The sequence below is a fragment of the Amblyomma americanum genome, chromosome 9, assembly GCF_052857255.1.
Source record: "Amblyomma americanum isolate KBUSLIRL-KWMA chromosome 9, ASM5285725v1, whole genome shotgun sequence".
NCBI lineage: Eukaryota > Metazoa > Arthropoda > Arachnida > Ixodida > Ixodidae > Amblyomma > Amblyomma americanum.
The window spans coordinates 130,831,486-130,844,073 of NC_135505.1; the positions used below are offsets into that span (position 1 = coordinate 130,831,486).

The window sequence follows — 12,588 nt, forward strand, 5'->3', positions numbered from 1 at the left end:
CTTCAGTCGTACGTTGTCATCGAGATTAACGCGCTTTTGAGTCCACTCCGCCCCCTAGTAACGCTACCGATGAAGCATTTTGCGCAAAAGTTCGTAGTAGACAAGTTGCTTGTATCACCACGGTCGCCATGACGAAGTTCAAGGCATAGGCTTTCACAGTACAGGTCGGAACAGGGGGCGATAAGCGGATTAGAATAACGCGTGGGTTTTCGCATCTGGTCTGGAGCAGGAGGACTGCTATGACGTCGGTGCAACATGCGTGGCCAACGGGAAGGAGGTTATAGGAGCTTCCACAGCCTAGCTCTGATGGGGCGAAGAGAGAGCAAGGGAAAGTTGGATTCTGGGAGGGAAACGGCGCCGCTTCGCTGACTGTCGTCATTACAGCTTCCGCCGCAAACATAGCATCGCAAGGGGAGCTATCTAACACCTGACTGCTGTCTCGCCCCGGTGAGCATCATCGTCGCTAGCGGTGTACTCGTAAAACAGCTTACACGGCGCCTGATCGTCGCGCCCTGAGGGCCCGCGGAAAGAGCCCATTTGTTTCGTGCATGAAACAGTACGGTGCGAAGTGATGGGAATGCTGCGTCAACATGCGCCATTGCAATAAACGTGCTGCATGTTGCTACAAGTAGTGGTTTTTTTATGAAATTGCAACTAAATTCTAATACAGCAACCAAGAACGGCGGCCAATGCGAAGGGGCTGAGGCTACCGCCCAATGTGCACAGCTTGAGTGCTTTTAAATGATTCTTGCTTCCATTTCGCCCGTCTGTTTACGTGTTATATATTTCTGCTACCTCCCCCTCCCCCCCTCATATTTAATGCCCCACATGGGGCCTTCCAAAGCATAATAAATGATGATGAGCAGCTACTCCATTTGTAGAGGCATGGTTGCTTCTCCCGATATGTGACTAGCAAGGTGACTGAATGCATCCAACTCCATCCCGTTTCGCAGAGAATGCACATGTAAAGATGAAATTGCATTTCAGGGGCTTAAATTGTGCAAAATCTGGGTCCTCCTAGATTTATCGGGCTTTTGCGCAGCGCCGTCAAGTATAATACTACAGGACAGCTTTCAGGCGTCCTCCAGCTGATTTAGCTCGATTACACGAACCTCATTCCCGTTCGCTATCCTTACAAGAGTGCTGTCAACATCCGAGCTTTCGGTTTGTTTTTGCAGTAGAGCACGGTAATTCGAAGCTTCAGTGTAGAAAGTTGTTTTTTACTAATAGGGGTGGTGACAAAAGTTGGACACTTCCTATAATATGAGAAAAGTGTATATGAGAAAAGTGAATAACAGCTGTGTCCTATCGGTACTCACGTATGGAGTTATACCACGGAGGATGACAAAAAAAATTCAACTTAAATTTAGAATCGCGCAGCGTGTGATGGAAAGAAATATTATAAGTTTAACGTCAAGGGACAGGAATGGTGTAGAGTGGGTACGGGAACTAAGGCTGGTTATTGACATCCCAGTCGAAATCAAGAGGAATACGTGGGCGTGGGCAGGACATACAATGCGAAAGCAAGATATCCGATGGTCCTTAAGAGTAACGGAATGAATTTCAAGATTCAAGAGAAGGCAAGCGTTGCAGGGGGCGGCAGAAGGTTAGATCGGTGGATGAGATTCAGAAGTTTGCGGGAAAGAGTGGCCGCAGCTGGTACAGGACAGTGTTAATTGGAGAGATATGAGAGGCTGTTGATGATGATGGGGTGGCATTCTGCATGGACTGGCATACAGTAACCACATTTCAGACTCTTTATCTCGAGCTTGTGTCGTTGCCGGACGTCTTCATCCACTCGAGCTTGAATTATCTGTTACAGCGCGAGAAAATTCAAACCAACTTTCTTCGTCGGAAACATTTGAAGAGGAAGCAACGAATCACGTGGGAAGCAGACGGCAGCGCTGAGCTCGACAGCGGAGGAAAACAGTGATACTCCTTTAAACCAGGACTGCGCATGTCCGATTAAACGTTCCGCAATTGGAGCCCAACTGGCCCAAATTTCCATTCTTTTGAGCTACGTTTCTGTATGCGAGAAGAAAATATGGCAAACCATTTCCTCTCCTCTTCGTCCGGGATGTTCGATGAATGGCACAAACCGTTCCGGAGAACTATTCTCGGCGAGCTGGTATTTTGGTACCTTTCGCGGGCATTTCGCATTTCGCGGGCATTCCACCCAAAACATTGCGGTGAGATGTTTACCACAAAAAGTATACTGCTGTACAGTCCACTTCCGAACTAAACGCACAACTTTTTACTTACTTAATAACTTACACGTCGACATTCAAATCCTTCTCGAAGCCTATAGCGCCCTATATGCAACGCGTGAGTAACACATCCGGCAGATGGTTTCCCACTCTCTGAGCTCCCCTTCGCGCGCACATGTGCCGTCGTTTTAACGGCTTCTTTGTTCATAGCTAGTCGTCGTGCACTCGCCACTTATTCCATATATGTTGGCTCGCGACAAAACACGGAAAACAAAAACACAACAGATACATGCACCGTTTCTGCTCCGGAGCGCTGTCATCACACCTGGAGTCAACTGTGTGAACCCACATATCATTTACGCTTTAGCATTTTCGTAGCTTCCTCTATTTTACATCGCAGAGAAGCTAAGCGAACCGAACGCCCCGCCAGCTATTACCAAAAACGTGGACGCCAATTTACACATCATACCGGACCTACAGCTCGCGCACTCATCTGCTTCACGTGTGCGCCGGGAATGCCGGTTTGAAAGCGAATGCTCCCAGATCAATTGTTCACCGCGCCATCTGGAACTTGCGGAGCGTCCACATTCTGCGCACCATACATATGCTAAAAAAATGGCGGTGGTTTAGCTCTGGTTAAACCTGGAGTGACGCGATAGCTACAGCTGCCCGAGTGGAACTTGGTCACGTGACCAACTACGTGTTCAGCCACGGCGCCGCGCTGCCGGCGGCTGCTCCGCACCACGTGACAGCGTGGCGGCGCAGCCGCAGGGTGGCGGCGCCGCCGCGCTGAAGGCTCGAAATGCTACCGTAATGTAGCTATCGCTACAAAAGCGTTTTCCGCCTGTAGTGTTACTTAAACCGCGACTGCGTTCTTACGTCTTCCTTGGCACAGTAACCTGCAGACGAAGGCATTGATACCGACTTTGCCGCTCCCACGTCACATGTAGTGCGGTTGATTATTTGCGGGAAATAAATGGCGCTCACGTAAGGTTTGCTGGAGAAACATCTAACCATTGCACCTGAAGCGGTGTTTGTCTTGGCGGCCGAAAGCGACTCAGGCTATATGGAACGCAGTAGTTAGTGGAGGGCTCCGAATAATTTCGACCACCTAGGTATCGCCAGCGTGCCAGGCATCGCACAGTACACGAGTCCCTACTCTTTCGTCTCCATCGAACTGCGACCGCCAAGGCCGGGATCGAGCCCGCGTCTTTCAGGTTAGCAGCGGAGCACAGTAACCACTCAGCCACCGCGCCGACTACTTAAACGGAGTCAGCAATATTGCTTCACACGCTGGCAATTTCGCAAGCAAGTAGTGTCACTCCTGTGGTTCAAAAAAAGCAGTGGCAGGTGGACTCTGTTGCCTGAAAAAAAAACACCAGGGCCATGTATACACGTATAAAGGGACAAAACAAAAAGCAGAGATGCCTAACTTTCACCAGCGACATTATCAGCCTTTCTTCCACTGGTTTCTCCGCAAATACCGGGAAGCTGCGTCCTAGCACCGGCCCAGATGGTACATTCAGCACGTTTTCCGTCCCTTCTTTTTTTATCTGGCCATCATGCGGAAAGCGAACCAGGGATGAGCTAACACCACAGCAATGAGCAGCTAGGCGCATGCAGGAATGCACGACAAGGGGAACAAAGTAACGGAAGGGCTGCTGTGTTGTGAATGTGCGGATGCATTCGCCATGCATTCCGATGACTTGTGCGATGAGTAGTGAAATCCTTTCCTTAGTTTGGAAAAAAGCACTCAGCCATAGCATCTTTTAGCACGCCTATTCAGTCGTTCGCACACTTGAATTGAGCGCGCGAACGGCGCTACCCTTACAAAAATCGTCTATAGACAGTCTATAGACTTCTTATAGGCTTTATTGGCTTCCTATAGATATCACTTTTTGTCTAGTCATAGTCTATAGACTCTCTATAGACAAATGTCTACTAAAAGAATATGGCCATACATCTATAGATTGTCTATAGGCTCTCTATAGTATTTGTATTGCCTATAGACTGTCCTCTAAGGTTTGTCTATAGAGAGTCTACTGACTTTATAGACAGAAGTCTATGGACAGTCTATAGACTGAGAAAAAAAAATTTTTAAGGGTATCTGCTGTGCATTTATTACCATAGCCGCTGAATGGCGGGTTCGATATTGTTTTTAAAGATATGAGACGTTAATCACGATCCATGGAAATGCATACGGACGATAAAATCTTGTTTCGAGCCTTAGGCCACTTGTAACTGATGCTACTGAGCTTCCGGGTGGGTCGTTTGAGTGGTCTAGACCGGTCTGTGAACTCCTGCACGAAGGAATGACGTTATTTAAGCAGGGATGTGGTTGAGACACGCTTATCCTCGTGTACGAAGACCAGGACACCCGGCAGCCACCCAGACCGTCAGTGATGTCCCCCATCGTGACTCGTTGTGTGCGCAGGGTACGGGACCAGTCAGAGGAAATGTGGGCTGAGGTGCTATTCTCGCTAATCATGGTGGCGGCGTCCGTGTCCCTGGCCTGGTTGCTACGGCGGAAGAGGAATCTGGGCCTGTTCCGGTGCTATGGCATACCGGGACCCGAGCCGGAACTCCTCTGGGGCAACTTCATGCAGCTCAAGAAGGATCCCTTGCAGGTGAGAGCTTGTCGCGCTGGTCATTGTGCCGTGCTACAAAGTCAAAGAAAGCCAACACAACTTGTTTCTCATATACAGATGCACCTATGTGCATGGGCAATCATTGTGACCGATGAAGGTGAAGGGTATCCGGAGTTTAACGTCTCAAAGCAGCACGGGCGTAACACGGGACGCCGTATTGGAGGGCATCCGCATACTGTGAACAACCTGGCTGCACAGTGCGTTGATATGCGCCTAAAGAATTTTGGCCGGCAAATCTATGGCTTCACGCCGTCTCTTTGACGAAGGTGAAAATAAGCCCATGTATACGCCGGGTGCATCGTTTCTGTAGCTTGTGATATTGCAGCGCGTCATATTTTTCTCAAAGATAGGGAAACAATGTGGGGCATAACTTTTTGATCACTCCTCCTATATGCGTGTGTATGTGCTAGTGTGTTGGAGGACAATATGCATACCGTGAAAGATCATGCAAAATAGCCATTCTAATTACGATGGCGCAGGTGATGGAGCGATGGATCAACGAGTACGGCAAGGTATTCGGCTTCTACAGCGGCGAGGAGCCGTACATGGTGGTCTCCGACCCCGAGATGGTCAAGCAGTGTTTGGTCAAGGAGTTTGCCACCTTCCACGACCGACCACCACTCGTGCTCACTGTGGAGCCGTTTGCCAGCAGCCTACTGGGTTTGAAAGGTATCTTGGGGTCATTATTTGCGCTCGGTAGTCGCAAATGCCTGATAGTACCCCTCTCACTGGACACTTTCGTGTGATTGTGGAGTCGAGATTCCCTGGGACTCATCAGCGATCGAACTTGAAATTGTTCTGCCGCTCAAACGCAAGAAACTCTATCGTCGTCGACAGATTCTATTATCTGATTCCGAGGTATTGTATCATTATCGTCGATCTCAATAATTTTGCAGACATACAAGCAATTAGCGCTCTAGCTTAACCTTAAATGATCAAAACGAGTTGTTTTTCCTACAGCTCACTGTCAAAAATAGACTACTTCTGAGATTACTAGAAGAGCCCGGTTGATTGATGGTCAATCAATGTCCCTTTGTACTATGAGCGGATGATATTTAAAAAAAAAGGCGGCAGTATATGCGGATATGCAAGGCCTATACATCGCGCTAGAAGACCATAGAGCCACACAATGCGCCCGCTCTCCACAGAAGTTTAAGAAACCGGAGGCTCATTCTGACCAATTCTGGGGTCGTTTAACTAAGCGGAGGAGGCAAAATAAGCAATTGCGACAGCCTCTGTCCCAAACTTGCTTCCTGGCACAAAGCGCGAAACCTATCTAAGACCTCCACTTCGGATTCTCCCCTTGCGTGCTATTCCGCCAGGTTGGAGGGAACCTTATCACATGGGTCTCCTTTGCGACGAGTTTGGTGATCGAACGGAGGAAACAAACAACAGTAGAGGGAGAACAATTCTGCATTTGGTGCAAATTTATCAGTGTGACAGGCCACCAAATTTACAGACTACCCAAGGGGGACAGGCCACCAATTTTATTTTTAGTTAAAATTAAAATATTTCATCATCATCAGTGTGACAAGATTATGTTGTCTTTCTATCCCGTTATCGTCTCGTTGCTAACCGCACGGTGGCAGTCATGTTCAAAAAACTGGCATCAATTCTCTTGGCACTCGATCTTCTTGAGATAGAGCAAGAGACCACGAACTCCTCTAGAATAGCATGTATAACAGCTTGGGGTCGTATTCTCTAAGCTGTCCATTATCCGTTCTCTATTTCGCGTCCGTTCCATCCTGTGTCTGTGGTCACTCAGATATACCCGTGGCTTTCAAGCTATTGGTTGGTGGGCGACCGACTCTCACCATTGGATATCGCAGCCAATGGCAGCCAGTGGTCAAGGCCAGTGACCTGCTGTTTACAAAGCGCTGCGACGCACCTCGCCAGTGGCTGCATATTGCATTGAATTTCAGCCATTGGCTAGGTCCGGTCACCAACCACCCGTTGAGCGGGTCACTTGCCCCAGACGATTGAAATCCACGGGTACCTCTGAGTGGCTACTGACAGCCGGCCGAATGGACGTGAAATGGACAATGGAATATGGACCGCTTAAGAATATGGCCTCTCGCCTTTAGACACAAGCGCTTCTTTTTACCCACGACTTTTTTTCTTACTTCCTGTATCTGACGTTTTTGTACAGCTCACGTATCGCTCCTTTCCCTCGAGCCATACATGCTATACCTAAAGCTCGGAGCATTGCAGGAAGTTTGAGACTAAGGAGACCACTGCCAGCTTGGCACGGGCGTATCCCCTTGTATAAATGCACTATAGACTTTATATAGACTTTTATAGACTATATTGCCTCCATATAGATATGTCGTTTTCATTATTCGTAGGCTACAGGGTTTCTATGGACAAAAGTATACAAAAAGTGTATGGCCATTAATTTAAAGATTGTTTATAGTCTAAGATTTGTATTGTCTGTAGAATAGCCTAAGCGTTTTTCTATAGAACGGCTTTAGACTTTATAAACAAACGTTTCAGGGCCGTCTATAGGCTGTCTAAAAATTTCGTAAGGGTTCCGACCAGTGGCTGGTATTTCTGCAGGCTCCGAGTGGAAGCGGGTTCGCTCCGTGCTGAACCCGACGTTCAGCTCTGTCAAGATGAAGCAGATGGCACCCATCGTGCGTAGCTGCGTGAACAGCATGATGGAGGTCCTGGAGGAGATATGCCAATCCCGCGAGCCTGCAGACATGCTCAAGGTGGCCCAGGGCTTCTCCCTTGACGTCATCACTAAGTGCGCATTCGCCTGGCAGGTTCGTCGTTCACTATATCTACCCTTATATTCGCAGGCTTGAGGTGGCGATGAAGTTGACGAGTTTGGCTCCTGGAGGCAAGACCATGGGCGGTTGTATTATTATGGCGGCCCGAGCGCCAGGAATTGCTGTTTCATCTGAACTTTGGGGAGTGTTGAAGATGCTGATCAGGATTTCTATTCATTGAAAAATAACCTGATCGTCTCAAGACATTAAAGGTGGGAATGATTATTCAAGAGATACGCCACGTATCATAAAGCATTGAGTGTGGTTTTGCAAAAAAATATTACTTCATTAGCATATGCATTGTATTAGCATATGCATTAGCGTTAGCATATATGCGTTATTAAATAAAAGGTGATTATCGACGAGCAATAGAGTAGCAGGAAGGCTATTTCGCTCTTCGGGTATCCGCAATAAAAATTAATGAAAGCAGGTTTCGTTCAGGAAAATGACTATAAATCTTGTTAACGTCAGCGATCAAAACTACAGTGTTCTGTTAGGGTCAAGATAAAATGCTCTAAGAAGAGAAACAAATAGCGCGATGCGAGATGCCAGTTACAGCTTTCATTTTCCAGCTGCTTCTAATGCGCTGTCCTTTTTTTTACATGAGAAACAGGTGAGGGGTGGGATTAGTTCAGTTTACTTCATCTATCTGTCTAGCGCACTTGCCGAGCCACTCTCAATAGCAGCGGCTACAGCTTCCTGTTCTGGCCTGGTCAACCATGCGTTCTTGAGGATTGATCCTGTGTTTCCGACCTTTGCCCGGTAAAAAAGCTTCCAATCGCCTTCATGGGGCGAGACGTTTTGTAATGTAACGTCTCGTCTCACTCTTCTTGATGAAACTGCAAAGCTGTCAAACCAGAATAAAGCGAAAAAATGGCAGCCCTTGGTGCCAGGAGCACGGAAGTGTAGGCCCGAGGCATCGAGAATCGTGGAGCTGGAAACAATACGCGAGTTTCATTTCAAGGGGTCTGAGAGCAAGCAGTTCTGGACACAGTAATTTTCGGGTGGGAAACCGTTTATGAAGGCCATTTTCTCATATAATGTAAGGCTGCGCTAAAACAATCATTATATCCGCAGATCACCTGACGGGAGTCTTGTATTTTTTTTCTATGAACGTTTTTGCTTTCGTCAAAAGCGTTCCCATTGGTTTTATATGGCAGTCTTATATGTTCGATGCGATCAATGGAATCACTTTGAAAGAAAGATTTTACTACATACAAAAAAAGTGAACCGTTATCTTCGATATTTTTAGAACAGCGTCTTACAATTTTCCAATTTTCAAAATTTTGTTTGGCCCAAGAATGCTCGACATGGGTAACCCTCCGGTAAAATTCAGTGTGCCCTGCTCAAACCCACGAGCAAGCTCATAAAAGTTACCCACAAATCCATCGTAAGAACCATCGTTCCACCGCTCACATGGCTCACACAATATGCAGGTGGACTGCCAAAAGAATCCCAACGACCCACTGCTCTTGGGGGCGCGTAAGTTCTTCGAGGAGACAAAGAGCACTGTGGTTCGCAACGTCATTCGGTTCCCGGTGCTGCGGATCGTCGTCAGGGTGCTGTACCGGCTAAGCGAATACTGCAAGGTCACGCATCAGATGACCGACAACCTACGCCAAGTCATCTCCCTGCGGCGCCAGAATCGGAAGTCGACGGCCACCGACATGCTACAGCTGATGCTGGAGGCGCAGGCTGGTGCTGAGGAAGCGCATGCCGAGTCTGTCAGGTGAGGACGGATGTTGGTTGGCTAGCGTTCAACAGCTAGAGACGCAGATAACTGAACTGTTGGGATTCCTATAGGCGGTCGCAGGAAGGCAGAGGAGGCATGCATTGCAGGAAAAACGCCTTGCTTGGATGGTCTGTAGAAGGTGCAGCCGCACTCGGATATTGCCCAGGATTTTTGGCTGTATAAATGACTCCGCCTACCACCACTTGTGGTTTTTAGGCTGGGCAGCGTTTAATCTAAGCCAAGTTTTCACATATACGAAAGGATTTTTTTCTAAAGTGAAGGTGAGTGTGGGTGAGTGATAGGTGGTCCATCCAGGTGGTCAGTGGGTTGATCGAGGGGTTGCAGAGGGAAGGTGGCTGGTGGTTGGTGCTGCCGGACGGTAGTGGCTTCATTCCTTGAAACTACATAAAGAGACCTGCATGTTCGCGTTGTGATATTGGTACTGTTTTCGCAGGAAAACAATATAAAAGAAATAAAAATGCAGGCTAGGAAAGAAAGCATATACGAGCAACAAAAAAACAACTGCAGGATCCAAAAAACCTGCAAGGAAAAGGTCCTAAATTGCTCTTATCTTTTTGATTCGTTTTCCTTTTCTGTTTTCTATTTTATATCACGTGATTTTCGTTTCGTTCAGCAAGAGCCGGATGCCAACAGATAGGCGTTCATGTATCGAGAACTAAAACAGCTGGTAGTGCACGGCGCGTCACTTGAACGATGTCTTATGAGCTAGCGTCTGTCAAAGACTGATTAACGAGCAACGCGCACCGAGACGGGACGGGACGATGGAGATATGCTCTTTGAGTGACGAAAAAGTGGCCGTGCAGGCGAGACGAGCCGCTCATCGAGGACCGGCACGTGGTGTCCAACGCGTTCATCTTCTTGGTGGGAGGCTACGAGACGACGGCCACTTCGCTGGGGTTCCTGGCCCACCTGCTGGCTTTGCACCCCGAGGACCAGGAACAGTTGTGCGCCGAGATGGAAGCCACCTTCGGTGACGACGAGCTCAGCTATGAGGGCGTGCAGTCGCTCAAGCGGCTCGACATGGTCGTCCACGAGGCGCTGCGCATCTACCCGCCTGTGGTGATGTTCGTCAAGAGGCGCTGCCAGAAGGACACCACCGTCATGGTCTGCCCTAAACTCCGTTACGGGATGGGTTCGGCATTTCACGCGAGCGTCTGAATTGATGTTGGCGCGCACGCAAGGCATACAGGAGGATTTTGGTGTACGTAACAAATGTGGCGTGCAGGGGTAGTCCACGTTACCGCAGACACGGGTGCGCATGCCTTACACATTGTTCACATCTGTGGCGCTCTTCCATCGTCTGGTATTGTAACACGACGTCTGCTAAGCGTGCGTTCCTCATAGAGGGGAAGCTCTCTTGAGCTTATAATAATATAATTGGTTTTGAGGGAAACGGAAATGGCGCAGTATCTGTCTCATATATCTGCGGACACCTGAACCGCGCCGTAAGGGAAGGGATAAAGGAGGGAGTGAAAGAAGAAAGGAAGAATTGCGGTAACATCGAGGAGGGCCCTGTACATGCAAAATCCTCTAGCACAGTACGGAATAAGTATATATTTTTGAAGCAACGCATAGAGGCAGTAAAAGCATGTTCTTTGTGACTTAGAACTGACGGCTGCGGCACTAACCTCCTCTGCGTTTCCGTTCGCAGGGCCAGCTGTTCCCTGCGGGAGTGAACATCATAATCCCCACATGGCACCTACATCACGACCCTGCCCTGTGGGAGGAGCCGTTCAAGTTTCGCCCGGAACGCTTCGATCCAGGTGGAAGCGGAAGTCTGCCGCAGCAGCCGGCTGCCTTCCTGCCATTCGGCCTGGGTCCCCGGGAATGCATCGGAAGGCGGTTCGCGCTGCTCGAAATCAAGATGGCCGCCTGCAAGATCCTGAGGGAGTACCGCTTGCTGCGCTGTGAAGGCACCAAGGAGCCACTGAAGCTGACCGTGCCCAGCGTCATCATCAGCCCGGAGCGAGGATTGCTCGTCAAGCTAGAGCGTCGTCGAGCTAAATATAGCAAGGATTCAGTGACGCCCGCTGCTACTATGGGCAGGAAGACAGCCACCACATAAGGCTATTGCGATATATATTGTTCTAGTTGTTTGTGGTGTAGAACAATCAGCCAAGAACAACCAGCCTTCCTCTTGGCTCAGCGTTGTGCCTGCGATTTCAGCTAGCACTCGCCAGGAGTGTGAAATGCGACTTTCACTATGCGTGGCCGTGAAATCTTAAGTCAGTGTGTAAATATGTGGGACCTATTGAAACGGCATTTTTTTGTACTAGACAATTTATGCCTGTTGAAACAAGCATAACCGTAAGGACATGTGCTTTTTTATTCGAGTACTATAATAAGCACGAGGGTTGGGGAGGTGTGGGATATCCTCAGACAAAAATAGATTGGAGGTAGGCCGGAAATTGGTTTCTGGGAATGGGTGGCATTACTCTTGATGACGTTATCCTAACTGGAGAATCAATCCGTGCCAAGCCATGCCTGTAAGAAAGAAAAGCCTCGGCAATTCCTCTTTGACATCATGCATCTTGTCATGTTGACGATACCACAGCATAAATTTCTAATACAGAGCTCAAGAAGAAACGGCTCCATGCCGTGGTATCTGCAACCGGGCAAGGTGCGTCACGTCACGGGATGATTGCAGAGGCCTTTTCTGTTTACGAGTCTCTGGCACAGAGCGCTCCCGAGCTACCGTCTTTCCAGGTGCGCGGAGTTTATCTCATATGCCACGACGGGTGCGCTAGTGTTACGCACGACGTTTGGAAGAAAATTGGCAAAAAAAGACGGAGGTAAAAAAATTCTTTTTACCTCCGTCTAAACGCGACGGCCGCGGCCGGCTTTGAACTCGGTCCTCCGTCTCAGCATATAGCTGAAGGACACAGGTCAATATACGGAGGGTGTCAAAGAGTAAGAGTGCGCTGCGATTGAAAGCTGCCCAATAATTTCCAGCTCCTCACTTCCTCAAGGTACCATCACACTGCAACACACACAGGTGTTCTTTTTTTCTTTTACCTTCGTCGAAACTCAGCGGCCACGGCCGGATATGAACGGGGGTACTCTGGCTCAGCAGCTGAAGGACGTGGGTCAAGGTACGGAGGAAGTTAAAGAATAGAAAAGGGACGCTGTGATCGAGAACTACCAGAAGTTTGACACCGAGCCGGAGTACCCGGGCTCGAACCCGATCAAGGCGGCCGCGTTTCGAGGAA

At 48.7% G+C, this 12,588-nt stretch overlaps 1 protein-coding gene across 1 annotated transcript; it reads left to right on the forward strand.

Annotated features, from left to right (window-relative positions):
• The first annotated feature begins 327 nt into the window (after window positions 1-327).
• LOC144104372 (cytochrome P450 3A4-like) lies at window positions 328-11,928 on the forward strand. The gene is made up of 7 exons (XM_077637330.1): window positions 328-447; window positions 4,642-4,834; window positions 5,335-5,524; window positions 7,412-7,620; window positions 9,063-9,355; window positions 10,183-10,483; window positions 11,031-11,928. Exons 2-7 carry the CDS (start codon window positions 4,664-4,666, stop codon window positions 11,442-11,444), a joined length of 1,578 nt encoding a protein of 525 aa, XP_077493456.1. The 5' UTR covers window positions 328-447; window positions 4,642-4,663; the 3' UTR covers window positions 11,445-11,928.
• Window positions 11,929-12,588: the final 660 nt, after the last annotated feature.

Coding starts and splice junctions, on each gene's coding strand:
- LOC144104372 (XM_077637330.1), top strand. CDS start 4,664: ATGTGGGCTGAGGTGCTATTCTCGCTAATCATGGTGGCGGCGTCCGTG. Junction 4,835..5,334: donor TCAAGAAGGATCCCTTGCAG/GTGAGAGCTTGT, acceptor ACGATGGCGCAG/GTGATGGAGCGATGGATCAA. Junction 10,484..11,030: donor AGAAGGACACCACCGTCATG/GTCTGCCCTAAA, acceptor TTCCGTTCGCAG/GGCCAGCTGTTCCCTGCGGG.